Raw genomic sequence first — 21,365 nt, 5'->3', positions numbered from 1 at the left:
TGCTTGAAGCTACTGCACACTCTTGGCAAACAATAAAAAGGGCTCAAAAGAGTGACTCAGGCTTTCCAAGGGGAAAAGGGGAGACAGGATGAGATCAAACACCACCAGTAAGGAAAAAGACTACTAGGCCAGGAGATGGAGAAGGCAGAAAAGCACATCTGGAAGAGGCATCACTGATAGGCAACATGTCGGTCTCCATGTGACTCCAAGCCACTCAGTGGATAAGCAGGGCCTGCATCCAGGGAAACTGGTTGCACATGGAGTTGGTGAGGTGGGCAGTGAGCCAGCAATTCTTAAAACTGCATGGAGTGTATACAGGTGTAGGAGATACATTTGAAACCAAGCATCTTGAGAACTGTTAAATACAGTCCTAGGATATGCAACTTCCGAGGGGTTTTTCTGGCTTCCTTATACCACATAAACTCCTTGATCATTTAGAATTCAAACAAGCAGAGGTGAAGAACTTGCAATGTTCACTAACACTGCTGTTCCTATTTGAAATCTTTAATAGAAATACCATTATCTTTTTCTAGAAACAATGCTGCAGAGATTGAAAAGGGAGTACCTCAGCCAGGTTGTGTTATCTGAATGGCATATTCATCCATTTCAGGACTATTTTCCCTATGCACTGATAAGAATGTCTAAATAAATAGGTATTTGTACAATGAAAAGATCTAAGATGATTCTAATAATTGTTAAATCTCCAGGCATTAGAGATTTAGCCATTTTAATGTCATCAACTGCTATCAGACACCCTACATGGCCACGGTGTTTGCATTTAGGCAATCCCAGTTTTTTAGGGCCTGTTCCAGCTCCTTTTATAGTTGGGCAGCCACCCACATTTTTGGTGGGATACAGTAATCAAGATTAGTGGGCTAAAGAATAACAACATGCAAAGTCAATGCTCACCCAGACACGCTTTGTTCTGCATGAGTGACCTTAATACCCTGTACATCCCCAGCGCTGGCCTGTGCGTGTCAGGAAGATGTCAGAGCTTTGTTTCAGTCAATCAGCAGCAGGAGCTGAGTGTAGGAGCAGCCTGCAGCAAAGCTATCTGAATGCTCAGGGAAGAAAGTCATTAGAGATTATCTTTAACGTACTTGAAAAATAAATTCCTACCTTTATCTCCATGGTACAGGGAGAGCAATTTTCTACATATTAGCATAATAATCATCAGAGGAGTGCCTTCTTGCCCATCTTGCTTGTTTATATCACTCCAGTATCTTGTAGTCTTGAGGATGCACGTTTTTAGTGTGATTTTTCTGTCCTGTAGGTTTTGCTTTACATGTTGCATATTAAAAGCCCAGTCATTACTTCTTTTTCATGCACAAAACGTATCAGAGCTTTATCACTGCAAACTGCAGCTCCCAGCACTGACAGCAAAACCAGCACCAGCCTACACCTCATCCACTGAACTGTTGGTGATCTCTCAATGGCGACGTTGCAGTCCTTTGGCCTAACCTAAGCTGGGCATGTGCAGATGAAAATGAAAGCACCTAGCAAAAGTGTGTGTTTTTACAGAGCAGGATGCCTATCCATGATACTAAAGCAAAAAAATAAAATACCTTTCTTTGACAACAGAAGGGATTTATTTTGATGATAAAAAACTTGCTAGGATCTTCATTTTTCTCCCTTTTCTATTCCTAAATGTAAGTCCCAATCTTGGGCCAAAATAAAGACTATAAAAACTTAATTATTATTAAGAATTAATTATTAATTACTTAACTCCTGTTTTACTCTTTAAGCACTTATGGATGGCTGATTATTTAAGATGGATGTAGGCACTTCGCATTAAAATACAAGTTTTATACACTGATGTACAGACTGTCAAAGAAAGAAAAAAAAATCACAAAAATCACTGATATATTACAGTAAGACGGCTTTTGAGCATATGAATACATGATTAACCAGGGGAACAATAATTCTGCATAGGTCTTCCTCTTGAACAATTCTCCCTCTTCCTGCAAAGCTTTTTCAGGTAAACTCATAGTATATGATGTTATTCTAAACTGTGGGAAAAACAAAACAAAATAAAACAATAAAACAACCTGTCCTTTGAACATTCCTATTTCAATTTGGTCATCTTCTAGCTTGACAGGATATAAAATCCTCTCAGTTTCCGGTGTTCTCAAACCCCTCCGCTCTAAGTGAGCTCAGTAGCAGGTTTAGCAGCTCAGCACCCCAAAACCACTCTGAAGAGCTGGTGGCCTAATAAAAGAAAGGGTTCCAGTGCAGAGAAGGTATTTATCCCAGATAAAGTTATTCACATCTATTGTTCCCACATCCAAATGTCATTGAATCGTCTTATCTCACACTCTTCTGTCTGTTGCAAACACACGGGAAACACCCAATGTCTTCAGCACAGCTCTCCTTCTCCAGCATAAGACATCACCTTGACTTCAACGTTCTAATGAAGAACTTGCAAAGAATTACCTTGACAGTGCTATTTTAAATGATCTTGCTTTCAGAACAGACAGTGTCCATTTAATAATCTTGGCAAAAGTAAGGTAAAACTACTTTCAGATTTGTGTCCTAAATCTGCTGCCAACTTTGGAAATATATGTACTAGTTTTAGAGAAATCAGGCATCTGATTAACAACAGGTAGAACTAAAGCCTCTCAAGAGTACCACAAATGCAATTCTTGAAACTGGAACTACGTTTTTGTTATGAACAAAACTGATGCACATGAAACACGTGCAGCTGACACCTTCACCTGTACAGCCTGAGGAGAGATGGACCCTTCCAAAGCCACAGAGTTTTGCAATACAGATGAGACACCTAAGCAGGTACTTTAACAAATAATAGGGTTGGACATGGGACTATAAACACCAAATAAAACTCTCCCTTTGATCTTTTTAAAATATTTAATAACACATCCATAAAGTGAGTGACAAAACCACTACAAAACTGAACTTCAAAGACAGCCCTTTTCTCCAATTATCAAAAAAACTGACTTACCTTTCCCTTTGAGCTGAACTTAAGTTACTTTTAAGCAGGATGAGTAGCTCTACTGTGTGTTGACAGTCCCACTACCTTGTTACTTTAATTGCTGAGCTAAATTTACATTTAGCAAATTTCCCACTTCCTTCAAAAAAAGAGGAAGAAAGTGGTAGGGACTTAGCAAAAGATGTTTTATAAACATAGTATTACAAAAACCACTCTGTATTTGCAGCCTGCTGTCCCTCAGCTAAGTCAATGATGAGTACTTTTAAAAGTTTTCTTCAAATTTTTAATAAATTTAAGAGCTTTCAAATAATAATAATAACCACTCTAAAAATTTCTTGCATTACACTTACATAAATTTTGTAGGAAATAATGTCCAAAGAGATCTGGCTTCATTGCAGTATTAATTTAATAGCTAATGTGCATTATTCACATTGATATGCAAATCCATGTGACATTAGTCCAACATGCAGCTGCTTAGAGAGTTGCATTCATGCATCTTACGCCACTCTGACCCACTAGTGTTAGAAGATTTGTTGATCTAGTATGTTCTCCTTCAAGGGAAGGCAGGGAACATTTAAAGTCTTTTGGCCATCTCAGATTTTGTTGCAGAGGAAAAGCCTTTTTTTTTTTTTTTTTTTTCAGCCTGCTGTTTCTAACACATGTAGATGCAAGCACAGTTGTTTTTCCATTCTTCAGGGATGCTTCTTCTTGTTTTTCTGTTCTTCCTTAAGGTCTTTTGCATTACATCTGGACTTCAATGCTGCTAACATTTCCCCTGTCGTCAGGTTGGCTCCCTTCATTATCAGTCGATCTCCATCAGCTGTAAATGAAGAAAATCTTAAGAAGTACAAAGTGACAACTACTCTAGTGTGCAGCTGTTTTATACATATAAATCCAAATACCCTGTTTGTCTTGTCTGATTAGAAAGTACTCCAGATACCAAGGAACCTGGCTATGCACCACAGCCAAAGAAACTGCACACAATATGCATTCAGTTTTCACTTCTGCATTGCATTATTGAAAAATCTGAAACATTTGTCTAGGTATGCCTATAGTAAGAACACATTTGATAAGAATGGCTCATACTATGCCCCTGAAGTCATCTCAGAGAAGGCAAAGAAGGCATTGGAAGGCACACATGGCTAAGCATTTTAGTAGCCTGTTGTCTGTGGTCCATTTAACATAGTTCTTCAGCCAAAACAACAAATTGGTTCACACAATCTGGTGGTTATAACGCAAAAAAATAGAGAGCACTAGGATTTCTAAAATTCTGAAAGAATTTATTTTAAAACAGGCAGGAAGCAGTAGAAGTTGAGTATTGTACCCAAGTTAATTATTTTGCAAGATTTGCAAATACAAAACCAATACCCAAACCCATATAGTGAAATACCATGCCTAGCATCCACGTTCCAGCCCCATCTTTGCCAACTGCAAGGGCTACAAACACTTCACTGGAGAAAAATCAGCTCTTAAAAAATGAAGAGTTTAGAGGTGTCTTGGCATTAATGAAATAAACTGCTTTGGGTTTGCACTGTGAAAAAACATAAAGCTTTACTGCTTTAGTCTTAATACAACACAAGAATGGGAAAGACAGAGGCATGGGGGAGAGAGATACAAGCAATGTTAACATTGCAACAGGTAGACTTTCCTAAGCAAAACAAAGAACATTCAACAGTTTTGACATTTCCACCATTCACTAAAAACATGGAAGTTTAAAGATAAGGGGTAGCACTAATCAGTAATAATGAAAACTTTAATGGGCTACATGACATATTGGTCCATTACAGCACAGCAGGAAAGAAGATGCAGCCAGAGAAAAGGACAAAAGCAGATTAGAGCCATCTGTTCATAGCCTAGAATCTGGGACGCTTCCAGAACCGATGAAATTTCCACCACCAATTCCCTGCCTGCTCACTATACCCTCAAAGGAAACCAAGAAATTTGTTGTACATAGTTGACCTCATTCTGCAGGTCCATCTGCACATGTATGGCCTCACCCATCTGAGCAGTTCCTTCAAGTTACAGATACTCAGTTGCAAAAGCAACTAAGGATATTATTCAACCTTCTGTTCTCAAGACAGAGATGCCTCCACCACAGGTAACAGAAAAAAATTACAGAAAGTAAACAGATTATTATACAAAAACGGAGCTACATTTACTTTCCTGGAACTGTACCTGACTGCAAGGTCATGTGAGTACAGCACTACAAAAGTACACTCAGCTCCAAAGTTGTCATTGTTGGATCTAAGATCCCTTAGATCTAACTGTAGTAGAGACATATATACACATTTATCTGGATATCAGGCTGTTAGTGACACACTGTTTCTTCCTCCCCATTGCACAACTTCTAGCTATGGACCAGAGCCAAAAAAAAATCACAATTAAAAAAAAATATATAGAATACAATAACACTGCAACAACACAAACCCAGCGTTTTTTTCTTTGTTTAAAAAAAAGCTCCTTACCAAACGTCACATCTACAACTGGTTCAGATCCATCATGTCTCACATCAGCAGTCACTTGACAGTTTGTATTAGTAGCCTGGATTTTTTTATGGTAAATACATTGGAGAAAATTTCTGAAAATATATTAATATATTAAGTATCTTGCAGACAGAAATTAAAGCATATTTCTAAAACTAATTTGCATATTTTGATATTGCTGGGTAACAAAGTATAAACAAAACAGGATTTGTACTTAAGTTCAGACAGGTACTTCTTATGAGAGAATCACTCTTAAAAATCCAAACTGATATTCCTTATATGCTAACATGTAAAAAGCATACTAAAGAACTGTGTAAAACTCCAGTGTATATACTTTCTGTGTTTCTCTCAGCTGGGTTAGCCACAATAATAAAACAAACAGCAAAGTGATTTTCGTTTTTCTTTATACATCATTTGCTTGCCAATGTTTTCTTGTTTGGGTTTCAGACAGCATTTATTTGTGAGCATCTTTGGTCTCCTGTAGATTTCTGAAATGCATGACAGCTACTTTAAGCTGCTATTCTGGCAGCTTGAAGATATTCTAAGTGTTACTAAATTCATTTTAAAAGTAGGTGTGCCTGTAAAGTCATTGCAAAACGACATTTTGCAATTGTTTGGTACAGAACCTACATCGCTGCAGAAGCACAATCCCTTAAATTTCTCCAAAAATTACAGGGATAAAGGAGCTGCTGTTGCCCCGCTTCCCCGTTACCAGCATCTGGACTGGTTGCATACCCTCACTACAGGATCAGCCACTGAGGGGCAACCCACTGAGCACTTTGGCAAAGCTCAGTGCACACGCCTGTAGAAAGGGTCTCCAGCTGGGCACAGACCCTCCGCACACAGCACGGAATGAGCCCTGGGTGCCAAAGGCCAGCCCCGCGCCCGCCGGGAGACGCGCGGAACCCGCGACCCGGGAGGGCGCAGCAAGGGCGCACGGAGGGCGCTGGGGCGTCTACACACATGGAGCCCGGACAGAGCGGGGCCGGGGCCGGGGCCGGGGCCGGGGCCACCCCCGCAGCCCCCTCACCTCGTGCTCTCCACGTTGGGCTCGAAGGGGCAGAACCGGACCACGATACTCTTTACCGGCCGCAGCACCACGCTCATCTTGGACGCCATCTTCTTCCTGTCCTCTACTACAGATCCCAGCAGCCCCCGCGCAGGGGCGCGCGATGGTGGCGGCCGCGTCGGCTCGCCCCGCAGGCACATGGGAACTGTAGTCCGTGCCGCGGCCGTGGGGGCGGGAGGCCGCGGGTGCGCTCCCTTCTCTGGGCGGGCCGCCAGCCCCCGTTTCATGACCCGAGGCGCTCAGAGCCAGGCTCCTTCCTCGCTGTGGAGGGAGAGCTGACCTGCCTGTGTCAGAGAATCATAGACTGGTTTGGGTTGGAAGGGAGTTTAAATTTCATCTAGTTTCAACCGCTCTCCCTGTGCAGGGACACCTTTCACTAGACCGGGTTGCTCAAAGCTCCATCCAGCCTGGCCTTGAACACCTCCAAGGCTGAAGCATCCACAATTTCTCTGGACAACATGTTGCAGTGCTCCACCACCCTTACAGCAAAGAATTTCTTCCTAATAATCTAATCTAATCTCACTCTGCCAGTTTAAAGCCATTTCCCCTTGTCCTGTCACTACGTGCTCTTGTGAAAAGTCCCTCTCCAGCTTTCTTGTAGGTTCCCTTCAGTACTGGAAGGCAACAACAAGGTCTCCCCCAGAGACTTATCTCCTCCAGGCTGAATAACTGTGACACTCTCAGCCTTTCCTCGTAGGAGGGGTTCTCCATCCCTCTGATCATATTTGTGGTCCTCCTTTGGACTTGGTCCAACAGGTCAATGTACTTTGTGTACTGAGGACCCCAGAGCTGGACGCAGCAGTCCAGGTGCGTTTTCAAAAGAGTGGAGTAGAGGGGGAAGATAAGGATCACTAAGGAGCTGCCAATACAGCTAAAGATTAATTAGAGGCAATATTTTGCAATACATGAGGGAGGAGAGAGATTTGCAAGAGGCATTGCGGCTGGAAGTGAACACATTTGGGTTTTCGTTTGTGACGGGTTACATCCAGCAGCTGCTTCCCAGCCCTTAAATTAAGCCTGGAGAAGAGGAAGCTCAGGGGTGACCTGATCACTCCCTACAACTCACTGAAAGGAGGGTGTAGCCAGGTGAGGATTGGCCTCTTCTTCCAGGCAACAAGAGACAGGACAAGAGTACATAGTCTTAAAATGCAGGAGGGAAGGTTCAGGTTGGGCATTAGGAAGAAATTCTTCAAGTAATGGAATTGGAATGGGCTGCCCAGAGAGGTGGTGGAGTCACCATCCCTGGAAAGACTGGACGTGGCACTTGGTGGCATGTTGTAGCTGACATGGTGGTGTTTGGCCATAGGTTGGATTCGATGACCTCAGAGGTCTTCTCCAACCTAATTGATTCTGTGACTCCGTCTGGGTGCCAGTGTCGCCGTGTGTCCGGGTGCCACTAGATGGCACGCACCTCCCTGGCAAATGGCTCCGCAGCACCGGCATCTGGGTGAGGGCTGGGGACGGCAGCCAAGGCATTCAAGCATTCATTGTGAATTTCTATGCAATATTCAATACACACCCACGCTCCCAACCTACGGGAACTGCATTAAATATCTATAATCTCTTGGAATGGATAACCTATTTTTAAAAGCTTATCTTTGTTTATTTCAGGTCCTCTTCCTTAAAAAACTCACATAGTCATTTGGTAAAACCATCCTCTTCACTGAGGTTTAGACAAGAAATTAACTACCAAAACTAAGCACAATGGAGTTAATATAGTTGTAATATTTGAAGTTTTTATTCTCTCTCTCAAGATTATATATATATATATATATATATATATATATAATATATGTTATATATAATGGTCTTCCCTTGTGGAAAAAAATGGAAAAAATACATTATTATGAGATACCTTTTAAAAGACCTCACTGTAACCAATAAATAGCTGGTTTAAATAGGAATTTTTCCTATACAGTTGTCTTAGATACAGGGCCAGGTAAATAGAGTATTTTACATTCGGAAGGCAAAAGTAACTTAGGAAATTTCAACATCTCTTTCTTCATTATAACACAAAGAGCTCAATGTATTCCATTTAAAATCTGCGGCAAAACTTCCATTGGCTTCTATGGCAACACTGAAGGAATAACATCAGTAAAGGACAGGGGAAGAAAGAATGGTCACTGATTTTTCTAAAGGCTCCATTCTTCACACTGTTGGTACTGTGGCACTCACTGACTTAAAAATATGCATAACCAAAACAGGTTTATATTTTCTCTTATTCATTTTGATAGTAATTTGAGAAGAATGTTTAGCTTACCTTGCACAATTAAATGAAGAGAAAATTTTGTTTACTCCTTTCCATGGTCAGATCAGTTAATTTTTTGACTTTTATTGTCAGCAGTAAAATTTGCATCTTTCCCCTTAAGCCATCTGTTTGGAGTAATCAAACACTATCTCTGATTATTCAGAGTATTTTTTAATTTTTTGAAGTCTGAGGGGTTCCCAGTAACACCATACAACAGGTATCTGTTAACTGAAAGGCTGTAGACTTGGGATGAGTTATGCAAATAAAGGTCTGTAGTATTAATTACACTAAGTAAATGTTCCTCTTTTCTCATTGATCATTCCAGATCTCTTAAATGCAGGGAATATTCTTCTGCTTTTCCTCCTGTTTCTTACTTAACTGCTTTAATTTTCTGTTATGTTTTCTGACTATAGAAAGGCCCACAGTTCAGAACTCTTGAAAATTTCTCCATGGTTTGGTGTAGCGGGTTCAGTTTGTAACCGGGTGGAAACACCAATTTAGTGTAGTGGTTCAGTTACTTACTTATTCTCCTTCTGTGAGATAAGAATTAGGAGAAAGCAAAGCAGGCACAAAACTTAAAAGAATATAAAGAAGTTTATTAACAGACCTAAAAGAAAGAAAAAAAATCAGACCACACCTTCAGAACACTTCTCCTCCCCCCACCTTTCTCCCTTCTCCCACTGACAAGATAAAAAGACAACCCTTGAGATTTTCAGTCAGTTTACCACTTCTATAATAACCTTTTTCAGTTCACTTAGGGAGAGGAGTCTCTCTTGCTCATGCTATGGAGACATCTCCACAAGAAGTTCTCTCATGGCTTCAGTATCACGAGACAGCCGCCTGGGTTGGTTCTCTGCTTGCATGTGAGAGTCCCTTCCCCCAACTTACAGCTTTTCCCACAACGGCTTTCAAGGGTCCAATCTTGAGCTACTGGGGTACCATTTTAAGGTTGAGCTGTTCAGAAACAAAGGTTCTCCTCACCCATCTCTGGGAGCATCTCATCTCTAGGAACAGAGGTCTTCTCCTTCTGATTTGGAACAAGAGTCCTCATCATTTCAATCTCTCCCTGTTCAAACTTCTCATCAAATTACAGCTGCTTCAGCATTTGCTTATTCCAGCACAGGTGCTTTTGCTCACAAGTACAGTTTGAACACTCCACCCCCCCATGCTTTCATGAAATTACAATGGGTACTCTGAGGTATCATAGTCCATCACCATAGCTTTACAACAGAATTTCAGCTTCTAAGCATTTCCTCTTTCTCCTCCCTCAGGGTTTCAGCTCTTCCTTCTTTACTGACTTTGGTGTCTCTCTGGTGCTCTATTAACTTGCTGTCACGTTACCCTCTTCCTCTGACTTGGGAGAGGATTGATGTCTGCAGGCTTCATCTGTTCTGGAGGAAGCTTACAGCACTAAAAGGGTTAATCTCACCTGGGCCTGCAGCTGGAATTCGCTTATAGCTGTTGGTCACATGATCTTTGCCAGGCTGTGGGCCTCAGACGAATTTTTGGCCATACTGGAGGGGGGGGTGTGTGGAGCCAGGCTGTGCCATCTGCACGTAACAGGGCTATGGGGGGGCCGAGGATGGAACGGCGCCCCACGGCTCCAGGATGGCTGTGTCCCGGCCTGGGCCCACTGGGCCTCACGGGCCCCCCCCTCCCAGTTACCTGTCCCAGGGCCGGAAGCAAGAGAGAGCTTTCTCGGGGTTTGTTCGTTCTTAAATGTGGATCACAGAGGCGTGTCAAGCTCCTTAAATGGCTTTAAAAGTTTCCAATATCCAAACTAGCCAGTTGATAGGTTCTGTCAGGTCATAGAGGAAGCTGTAAGCACCTCTTTGCAAGAGAATCACTTCCATAACTATGCTAACCCATGGCATTTGGGCATGCCTGTTTTTAGCACCTTGACTCTGGGTTTTGATTGCTCTTAAAAGTCTGCATTTCAGGTGTGCTGTAACACCTCTGTGTGTTTATTCTGTTCTGGAGACTTGGATCGTTATCTCTGACTGTCATCAGCTGATTCCCTCCTCTGCATCTTTATCCTTTTTCTGCTGAGTCTTTCTCTGAGTCTTGTCACAAACGTCAATAGGCCTGGAATTTAGCAATCAAAATGTCACGTCTGCACATCTAGTTATAATGCTGTGTAGTCCAGGAATAAAATTTAATGCTGCCTTCAGGGCAGTATGCAGTGCGGAGAAGTGAGCCAACACAAAGCCAGCAGCCTGCCTGCTCGGCACTGAGGTGATGCTTCCAGATGGCCACCCAGAAGAGGCTCTTTGAGAAAGACTGTGTGCTGAGCCTGACAGGAGAAGCAAATTATTTCTGGAAACAGAAAAACAGTCTGACAAATGCGGTATCATGGAGCATATCTTTGAAAGAGCAATGGACAGAGACAGTCTAGATCACAAAAGACTTGCAGCCAGTCGTTATAAAATACTAGTTCCACATTGAAGGACATGTTGGAATGAATTCCCTACCATACTGGAGGAACACTGCTTATAGTCATAAAAATATAAACCAGTCTGTGTTTTCTGTCTGGCTTTGTTTCTTTCTTTGAACTGAATATTTTACACCATATGTCAGTTACTGAATTTTAAAAATATTTTCCCAAAGAGAAGACCTGGTAAAGGTCCTTTACTCTCTAAAAATTGTGGAAGTTAAGCATACTTTTATACTAATAGTACCATCAATTTTGCATTTTATTTATAAACCAACTAATAGTTGTATGCTGTTAATGTGGTTTTCAAAAATAAAAACAAAAAATAAAATCAACCAGCAAAGGTGCCACTTACAATGAGCCTGCTTTATAATTAATTCTGAAATAATAACTCTGCATATCAGTTCAGAAAAGCTCTTATGAGAGTGAATAAACAGATTCCCTAGTTGCTCTTTACTCCTCTGCAAATATGTATTTCTATTGCCTGAGGTTAACAACTGCCAGCAGAAATGTTTGCTAAAATAATATGCAGCATTTAACTGGCTGAGAACATACTGTGCCAATTCCTGACTTGTAACTTAATTTCTTGAGGATAATACCAAAAGTTTTATTTTGTATATTTTCTTCCGTATCTAATAAATACTACGTTAAATTTCTGCAGTTATCCTTTGGATTTTTATGTTGATTTAAAATATGCACTTGCTTCCAGCAAAGGAAGTTCATTATCATAATAGCAAAAGGCACACAGGTGAGCTGAAATGAATGGTAACAACCCAAGGTTAGCACCTGAGTCCTTGTGGTCTGGAATCTGTTCTTGAAGCTCCAGGTAGATTTAATGTGTGTATTTTTACTTTAAAGGTCCTTGCACACAGTGGCTCACAGGTCACAGGCACAGTCCCATTTGACAGATCTGACTCTAACAGAGTCATTATCATAGTTTGAGGGGGAACAGTTTTTTCACAAGTGCAGAATTTGGGAAAAGCAGTTGTATTAGAATTTGATCTATATTTTCAAAGACTTCCTGAAGGTTTGTCTGTGCTTCAAATAACTTGTTAGAGGTTTTGAGGAGCTCAGCAGTATATTGACATTTGTACCGCTTTGCTAAGGGCATGCTTCAGTGCTGTGAATGCTGTAAGCAAAGCAGTTTGTTTTCACTGTGTTCTGCTAAGAATAGCTGTACCTATAGATTGATGGTTTAAGTTATTAGTATTGTCAGCAAAGTATAACAACACTGCTCAGTTGAACGTGGTGACCAGCCAAGATAGTCTCTCTGTACGCTTTCATTTTTTCCATGTCAAGAACTTTCACTTTATATCCTACAAGCTTATTTATGCACCAGTTTTAACTTCTATTTTATAGAGTTCAAGAAGGTATCTAGGCATGGCCTACACGTACACCATAGAATACCTACTTAACACAGATAAAAGTTGAAACATAAAGAGTCTAGACATTTAGACATAAAGGAACTAGATATCAAAATAGGGGATTTTTATGCAACCATTTACTGTAACAAGTTTCATATAATTGTATCTATTTATTAACATAAGTAAAAGGTATCTCCTCAAGGGAGTCATTGTAAAGAATTCTTATCACCCATATGACCATATTTCTTTAAACTCAAACATGTATCAATGTCAGTGACATGTTACTAAATTTAGTTTGTAATTCCAATGTACAGGTAGTTTGACTTACTGAGAGGCCATGTGTCTTGGTTTGAAAGACAGGTGTCTGCTAAGGAAGGCAGGAGCCTCCCTTGGAATGGCAGATGCAACCCTCTTCCCTCTGGTATAATTTTGAAATCAAGGGATTTTAGGCAAAGATGTGGAAAATAGGAATAACAGTTCTTTACTATTATATATATAACCAGTCAAACAAACAACAATAACTATGGCAGTAACAGCGAACAATCACAAACCCAGTCCCAGCCTTCTCGGCTGTCGGGCCCTTTCCCCTCGGGTGCAGTTCCGCTCGCAGCCGGCAGGGGCGCTGGCGGCTCCCGGTGAGCAGGGCAGGTGCGATGGTTCCCCCGCGGCTGCAGGGGGCGCTCCGGAGCGAGCTCGGGGAGCACGCGGCACTGGTGCCCTGGGATCCCGGGAAGGGATGGGACAAAGGCTTCACAAACCGCTGGGCAGCCAATCCCGGTGTCCAGCTGGACCCTCGAGAACAGCAGGCTGGAACGGCAGGGAGGAGCACAAATCCCGGGTGGCAGACGCGATCTATCCAAGCGGAGAACCCCCCCGGAGGTCGGGCAGGCAGGACGAGCACGGCTACAACGTAGCGAAGGCTCGAAGCAACGGCAGGGCAGGGCTGCCACAGCGCGGCTCCCAGCGGGGCAGGGAAGGCGGCTTTGGGATCCCGGTGTTTCCAGCAGAAAGAAAAACGGCCGAAAAAAACCAGCAGCTCCTCTCTCCCCGAACGCCGAACGCGAGACCGAACTGCCCCCACACCCAGGTGAAACAAAAGAGTAGCCAGGCGCACCCCACCCTCAATGGGTAGCTCTTTGTCTTCCTTAAGTACCCAGCGATTAGCAACAGTATGGGGAAAAATTCCTTTAACAGAAAAAAAACCCTAGAACTCTTAAAACCCCAACACCATGATAAAAATATTCTTAGTTGTAAATTTAAATATGCCACAACATCCTTCATGTGAAGCTCGTTCTACATTTGCAGTCCTATGCTCAGTTACAAAAAAACCACACCAAACCCCCTAGCAACTGGATCATGAATCTGTGGGTCTTCCCTTGTACTAGAATAAAAGAGATAAGTTTTGTTAAAAGCACAGGAAGAGTACGATTCAGGTGGTGTTACACAAGAATTCCAGGTGCAATGAGGTCAGTGATATGCACTGACTTACTGCAGCAATTAATAGAATAAAGATCTGAGCCATTTTGAAGTTTTGTCAGGTATCTCCTTGCGTGATTACATATGTGTGATTAATAGTAGTGTAATAATTACATTATTGTGTACTAATTGAAGTAACATGTCCGAAGATAGAGGAGAACAAATAAGATAATGACAGAGTTGTTTGTTCTACATACAGCAGATGCATTATAGGAACAATAGGCAGCAGATGACAATTTAGATAGATATTCCCAGGAAATTTATGTTACACAGATGAAATTAGGAATATGAAATGCCATATAATTAGCAAAACTGGTGAATTTTATTCAAGCATATATTACCATTTAATACAGGAATGAAGCAAGTATCATTTCTCAAAGCAGTGCTTTTCAACCTATGGACCCTTAGTCTTCTGTGGCCTATGGGTTCATGAAGGTTTATTTTAATAAAATAGTAATTCTTACTCTTGGAAGACTTCCAGTCAGGGTCGAGGAGTCTCAATCTCCCGTTGAACACTGTGAGGATCCACAGTGTTGCTGATCTTTATAGATCAGTAAAGGCTGATCACCATGGTGTAAGTGGTCGCTGTTCAGCCCTGATGATGAGACAGCAGAGTATTGGTACTAGGCTAGTTCCAAATGGTCAGTGTAGGTTTCGGGCGGGTTCGGTCGGGACGGTGACGGGGACGGAGAGATCTCTATAGGCAGGTCTTGGGACACAGTCGGTTTATTGTAAGAGGCGTGGGTATAGGGGCACTGCTCAGAGCTGCCAGACTCAGCTCTGAGCAGGCCCAAGAGAGTAAGCAGGTGAGAGAGAGAGAGAGGGTGTAAGAGCAAGAGTAGAAGTGGAAGTAGAAGTAAGGAAAGGAATAGAAGAGAAGTGAGAAGTGTCTGAAGTCCTGGTTACAATACAATAAATCATCTTCTGTACTGAATATTCTAATTGTCACTAACCAATCTAATACAAGATACAAATCCTATAGCATTTACATACAGCCTATAAGAGTTCTTATATTACCATAGAGTGTTACATCTTAACTTCTAAAAACTACTCTTTGGACCCCTTCTGCTGAGCTAGTAGGGTCTGCTCTGACCCTTGGACCGCTTGCAAGCAGAGGGTATTGTTCAATCAAGAGGGGATTACTTCAGTGGCCATACCATTGTTTTCTAGTTGTTCAGTAACTAAGACTTGGTATTTCAAAAGTGTCTTTCATTTCGATGTTGCCTGTAGTTTTCATATTCCCAAAATCTTTTGTCAGGCAATCATATCCACCAGGCCTTCCTGTTTCATCTTCCCCAACAGTCAGGTTTTCCAGACAGAGATTCTTAATGATTTAAAAATATCAAAGATTCTTCTCTGTATCACTCAAACAAGAAGAAATCATCACAATTTTCACCTGGTCTTGAATAATTGACAGTATATCCACATTTCATCCCTCTTGAACTACAGTAATTGATTTAAACATCTCCAGCCCTTAGGATAACCCATTAAATTCTTACCTTTATCCAATTTCTTGCATGACGTATTAAACAGAGAATGTGCAAGACAGAGATTTCAAACATTTGTGTTTAGTTTTGTTCATGTAATACTTTTTTTCACATTGAAATTGCTGGATCAAATTTCACTAAAGTCAGTCACATTTCTCTCTGTAGTACTGATGGGTAAAAATTATCCTGATGAATCAAAACTACTAAACTAGAAATATTTCTAATACATTTATTTTTATGCCATTTTCCCTTTTTCTTGATGAATGAGCAGTGTAAAAAGATAAGAGATTAATAACTATAATCTATATAAATATATAAGATATATATTCAAGCATATATTACCATTTATATTTTTATTTGTATTTTTTATATTTATTTGTAATATATGTATATTTAATATATGAAATATAGAAAAAGATATAAAATACAATTTCTTTTCAGAAAATCATTTCTAGCAGTAAGAAAATTTGTCTCCTCTTATCAATGTGCCATTGATAACGTAGTGGAAATCAAACATTTGTGACTGGTATGACCATACTAAGCTGTAGAGCTCTACAGAGATACGAACAAATATTTAAGGGATAACCACTTCAAAAGGAAGGAGAGAAGCTATGATTTTAGCTATTTCATTCAATCTCCATCATGCCTGCAATGAGAGAGTACATTCATTTACAGTAGTCCCTCCCAGCAAATCCGTATCATCAAGAACAGGACAAAACATCAGTTTCCAAGGCAGCTTTTTCTGGCAAAATACATCAGTTCTGTCTTGACCCCAGGTACAGTAACAATGTGAGGCTTGAGGGGCACAGGTTGTACTGCAGCAGCTGAGTTTATTAGCAGGACTAAAATTCAGGTGGTATCTGACCATTCTTAGCCCACTCCCATGCTACAGGCACAGAACAGGTTTGTCTCCGCAGACGCTCCGTTGTCCAAACTAATAACAGTGATGCTTTTGCCGTGACTGCACAGAAAGGAGCGCACTATTTGAGAAAGGCAGCAGCACACAGCAAAGAGGCAACTGCCTGTGGCTTCCCACAAAATACATTTACGACAGCAGACAGCTCCTGTGGAACAGTGGTGATGAGCCAAAGGTCTCTGCTGCTGCACCCTGCGCTGCCCGCAGTAGCCAACAACACTGCTCTGCCTTTTGTGGGGCTTCCACCAACATGGCTGTAATCAAGCAGATTTCTTCTCCCAGTCTTAGAACAAATCAATAACTGAAATAGAGTATGTATATATTTGTCTTTTTGGTAGTGACACATTTAAGTTTTAAATCCTCTGTGCTTCTCACTGGCTAAATAAGCTGCTTCTGTCTCCCCATCTCTCAGGGCTTTTGGGACATAGTCAATACCTATAAACTGTAGAGATGTGAAGGGAGGTTTCATCTCATTAAAGTGTTCCACCAGTGGAGATTTCTGTGTTCCCTCTGGTGATTTGTGACCACAATTTCTGACCTTTACTATCTGTGTTGTCTCACTTATACATTGTGTGCCCCTAGGGAACGTACTCACGTACATCACACGACTTACTAGCAGATTTTTGCTTTATGTTATATACCTTCCTTCTCCCCTATCAGAGTATTCTCATCTGTTTATAGATCGTGTAATAGCTCAATGGGTAAAATCATTCTTCTAGAAGAGCAGGTTCTGGGAAAATTACTGATATTGCTTTCAGATATTGCTTCTCTACCAGATTTTTCACTGCACTTATGTCAATAATGCAATTTTTTACTCTTTAATGCTACAATTCCTCAGTAAAAACCAATTATCTTTAGAAATATCATAGCTGTTAGGGTTTTTTTTTTCCACTATGCTTATCATACCTGAGGTTCAGATTGTGTCATGTTGCTAAGCTTTCTGGAAACTGGGTTATGACTCAAACTCTTTCTCCCTCTTAGAGAACCTCCAAGAGTCTTAAAGTGAGTCACAAAATAAAAGTACAAGTGAAGGAAGAGTTACTCAGCTTCCTAACCATACACAGAGTCCACATACTTCAAAATGTCCAGGAATTGTGGGCATGTGATTCCCAGGGCATCCCATTGGAAGCCAGCAGTGCTGGCTTCATAAGTCTCCCATGGATCCCCTGCTGCTAAATATTCAAGTTGGCCCCATGGTAACACAGCTTCCCTCTGCTCATGAATGCAGCCCCAACATAACAAATTACACTTGAACAGCTTGAGAGCTGCAGGTGGCTGAAGAGTCCCCAAACTCCCACCCACCATCTAACAGCAGCCAGCAGTTTCCAAATTTGTTGTAAATCCTTGCAGCTAGTAACTACAAACATTCATCGTTTTCTCCATCTAAAGAAATTAGGCTGCTGCCTTCTCATCCTAGAAATGTGGGGAGGGCAAGTCAGAGGAGGAGACTATGCTAAAAGGAGCCTCACAAAGACAAATGGGGCCAGAAAGAAGCTGTACTCAAAGAAATGTAAGTCTAAACCATTCTCCATTCTCTGTGTTGCTAAAATTTCATTTTACAGAGAGAAGTGTGTGATTAAGATTCTGATCCTCACCAGAAATTTGATGCAGCCACCAACAGCTTTACTAAAATACTAATTTTTGAGTGACAGTGCACACTCTTGCATAAAAATGCTCTTTCTATCCACATCCGGTTTAAATCTATGCATAATTGGCTCCACATGACTTGTTCTCCACATGTGACTCCACATGATCAAGTTCTTGGAGCAAAAATCAGGAAACTCGATAAAGTGAAGCACCATGGGAATGACAACATTATATGTATTTATGAAACTTCCATTAGGAAAAGTAGTCAAACATGAAGCAGTCTTAGTCTGCACAGCACAAGAGTATGCATGAAAACACATAACATCTAGATGAAATAGAAAAGGGGTATCAAACCCTTTGGTTGGTTTCAATCCATAAAGGGATTGCTCTGCCCCTTTAGGAGCTTGGTGTGGGCTGAGCAGCACTGGTCAGCCAGTGCTTGAAACCTTGGATGAAAAGGCTCAAGCTTTGTTTTTTTGGTAGCCATTCCAGAGAAACTCTGGATGCAGTGAGCTGGAAAAGTTATTTTTCAGCTCGTTCCATTCAATTCAGCTCACTCAGGTGACATTCAATAAAGAGATGTCTCAGTTAAATAAGTGCACTTTAAAGCCTTTATGTATTATATCAATCAAAGAATCAAAATGAAGAAGTTGCTTGAAAACTGCTGATTAATTGTAAAAGTTAATACTGGTGCAGAAAAGAGAAGAAAGGAATAACATGCCAACCTAATTCTTAACTTGTTATCTAGAAACTGTTGAAGCCACATAACCAAAAATTATAAAGTAGGAAACAAAAAAAGCCCCTCCAAATAATAAGACTATATCATGTTATATAATTTTCATCTGTTTGATAAGGAAAGATAAGTAACCACAACATACTTGGAATTACATGAGGCTGATGGTGCTTTGGAAAGGCATCAGATGGCTATGAGCACCTCCCTGTATTTTGCACCAGTGCTTGTGCAGAAGAATCAGATGCTTTCCACTGCTAATACTCATGGCAACAGGGATCCAGGCTTACGCAAGGATGCATCCATTGAAACCACTGGTGTTCTGTGACAAAATGTAGCCCTGTCTGAGGAGGCCCATAGGGAAATGACTCCCTGGATGAGCCTCTGAATCCATGGGAGCTGACTTTGTAGGGTCACCATTTTGTTCAGCAAGAGCATTTGGGTCCATTCCCCTTCAGCTTTCTAGTGCTCAGGGAGTGATTTTTCTGTGCAAATAAGGAAGAGATAAATCCAAACCTTCCCAAAAATATTCCCTGAATATTAAATGTTTAGGCATATTAACCTGTCTCTGTGCTTGTTTCTGGGATGGTGCTGACCAGCTACAAAACCTGTGCTCAGAATCAAGGGTTTGTTGCCATTAAATTTGTCCATTGGTTCAAAATTCTTGAAATTTCTGAATACAACTAAATAAACTCTCTTTAATGCCAGAATAGCCTTCTAACTAATATGAATTTAGTATTAATTCCTTTTAAAAAGCTGAGTGCCACAGAAATGGTGGCTGTGTCTAATTGTGCCAACACTATGTGGAGCTCACTTGTATGTTATAGCTAGGCAAGTCATATCAGATTTGCTTTAATGGATTTTCCCAGAAAGCATTTTCTCAAACCGGTGCACAACTTAACAACCAGAGCTTGTGCAGTTCTTGTCTTGGATGTTTCACAATGTCATATTTTGGTCTTCTAAATCTGACACTCCAACTAAAGTAACATAGCAAGTAATGTTGGCAATAGGAGCAGGTAATGTGAAATTCATACCTCACACCTGCTTTCCTATGCCACTTAGTCTGTGCCAAAATGCTACTCTCTTGTTGGAAGCTAAGCAAATATCAGATGCCTTTCATTTCCCAGACATGTGTGCCACATGCCACAATGTGCTCCAAGTCTTATTTGCATTTGAAGAAGAAAGAATCAGTCTTTTGTGTGTTTTTATTGCAATCATTGTGGTTGTAAGGATATCTTTTTCCTGGCAGGTATAGATTGCTTAATTGGTCTGTCCAGCCAAGTGCCTCTGGTTTTTTCTACATTATCATCCTGCTTGTAAGACTTGTGCTACCCTAATTTCTTTTTCTACTCTCCTAAGCATGTGTGACAACAATGAGAAAGTGTAAGGTGAAAGGACCCCCCATTCTGTTTCTTTGCAGTATTTCTTGCTTCTTCTACTGTGTGCTGGCTGTTTTGCTTTGGGGAACACTGGCCGAACAGCAGAAAGTCTTCTATGGCTTAAACTACAGCCAGTGCTGTGTCTTATAAGGATGCAGGACTCCCCTGCTGCCTCCTAACTTCCCTGTTTCTTACAGACAACTCCAGCCTGGAAACATTCTTGACTAGCCTGCTGCCTTTGGATTTCCTTGGTGGAAGAGGAAGAATGATAGCAGGAGAAAACTCATTGATCACGGTGACATCTCTTTCTCTGCCTTCATTTTTATGAATGGGTTCATTTCTCTTTCTGCTGAACTCATCCAGAGATTCTAAAGGATCCAAGTGAAAAAAAGAACTGGTAGAGTTCTGCACTCCTGGACAAGATTCAGCTGTCTTTCCACGTGTGCTTACTGTTATTTAAGAGAGTGGGTGCATCCTGCCTGTTTTCCAGCTGCCCACCTCATGGGAAGGTCCAGCTTTCTCCTAAGCCCAATGTCATATCTGCCACCCCATGCAAATGACTTGGATATCCCAAAGTACATCCAAAGGATGTCTTAAGAAGTGTACTCACATCCCTGGATTCTGTAAGCATAGCAAATATTTTAATTTAATTCATTGGATGTGAGAATAAGTTTGGACTGTGTCCTGGGTTGCAGTGTATTCTATTACCATCCTCAGGAGCTGTTGAAATCAGGTGGGGCAGTGTTTCCTTGCCTCCTCCCCCCAGACTATCTTTCTGTTAATGGCCCATCATTGTCCTGCTGCATGACTCAGAGATAACTCCCTCCGGACTATCTTCTGTTAATGAGCCTAATCAACACTTGGCCTCATGACTCATTACCCCATTGTGAGATGCTCCACCCAGAGGGAGGAACCAAGCATCCCATCGTGGATATAATCTGGTGATTAGACAATCCTTTCCACTGGATTTCCAGAGGATAGGAGCTACACAGCCACCACCGACCTTCTGAGGAGGAGCAGACCCTTTTTCTACAGGATCACTGCTTCAGGAGGACTGCAGCCACCATTCTACCAGACTGCTACCACCACCCTGCCTAACAGGGTGCCAGGTTGTATCCTAACTCTGTCAGTTTAACCCAGTGTTATCCGCTTTTATTGTTTTTTCTTTCCCCCTCCTTTTATTTCCCTATTAAATTGTTATTCTGACTTGGTGTCTCCCACTAGTTTGTTTTCAAACTAGTACAGACT

The 21,365-nt window shown here is 41.3% G+C and overlaps 1 protein-coding gene across 1 annotated transcript; it reads right to left on the bottom strand.

The window, feature by feature from the left end:
• Nucleotides 1-3,331: 3,331 nt before the first annotated feature.
• Nucleotides 3,332-6,576, bottom strand: MRPL53 (mitochondrial ribosomal protein L53). Its single transcript, XM_010405049.3, has 3 exons — nucleotides 6,461-6,576; nucleotides 5,413-5,525; nucleotides 3,332-3,767 (listed from the first exon to the last, which is right to left on the bottom strand). The coding sequence occupies exons 1-3, from the start codon at nucleotides 6,547-6,549 to the stop codon at nucleotides 3,640-3,642; spliced, it is 330 nt and encodes a 109-aa protein (XP_010403351.1). The 5' UTR covers nucleotides 6,550-6,576; the 3' UTR covers nucleotides 3,332-3,639.
• Nucleotides 6,577-21,365: the final 14,789 nt, after the last annotated feature.

The sequence above is a fragment of the Corvus cornix genome, chromosome 2 (assembly GCF_000738735.6).
Source record: "Corvus cornix cornix isolate S_Up_H32 chromosome 2, ASM73873v5, whole genome shotgun sequence".
NCBI lineage: Eukaryota > Metazoa > Chordata > Aves > Passeriformes > Corvidae > Corvus > Corvus cornix.
This window is presented reverse-complemented; position numbering and strand designations above follow the sequence as displayed.

Coding starts and splice junctions, on each gene's coding strand:
- MRPL53 (XM_010405049.3), bottom strand. CDS start 6,549: ATGGCGTCCAAGATGAGCGTGGTGCTGCGGCCGGTAAAGAGTATCGTG. Junction 5,526..6,460: donor CCCAACGTGGAGAGCACGAG/GTGAGGGGGCTG, acceptor ATATATTTTCAG/AAATTTTCTCCAATGTATTT. Junction 3,768..5,412: donor AGTTGTAGATGTGACGTTTG/GTAAGGAGCTTT, acceptor CTTCATTTACAG/CTGATGGAGATCGACTGATA.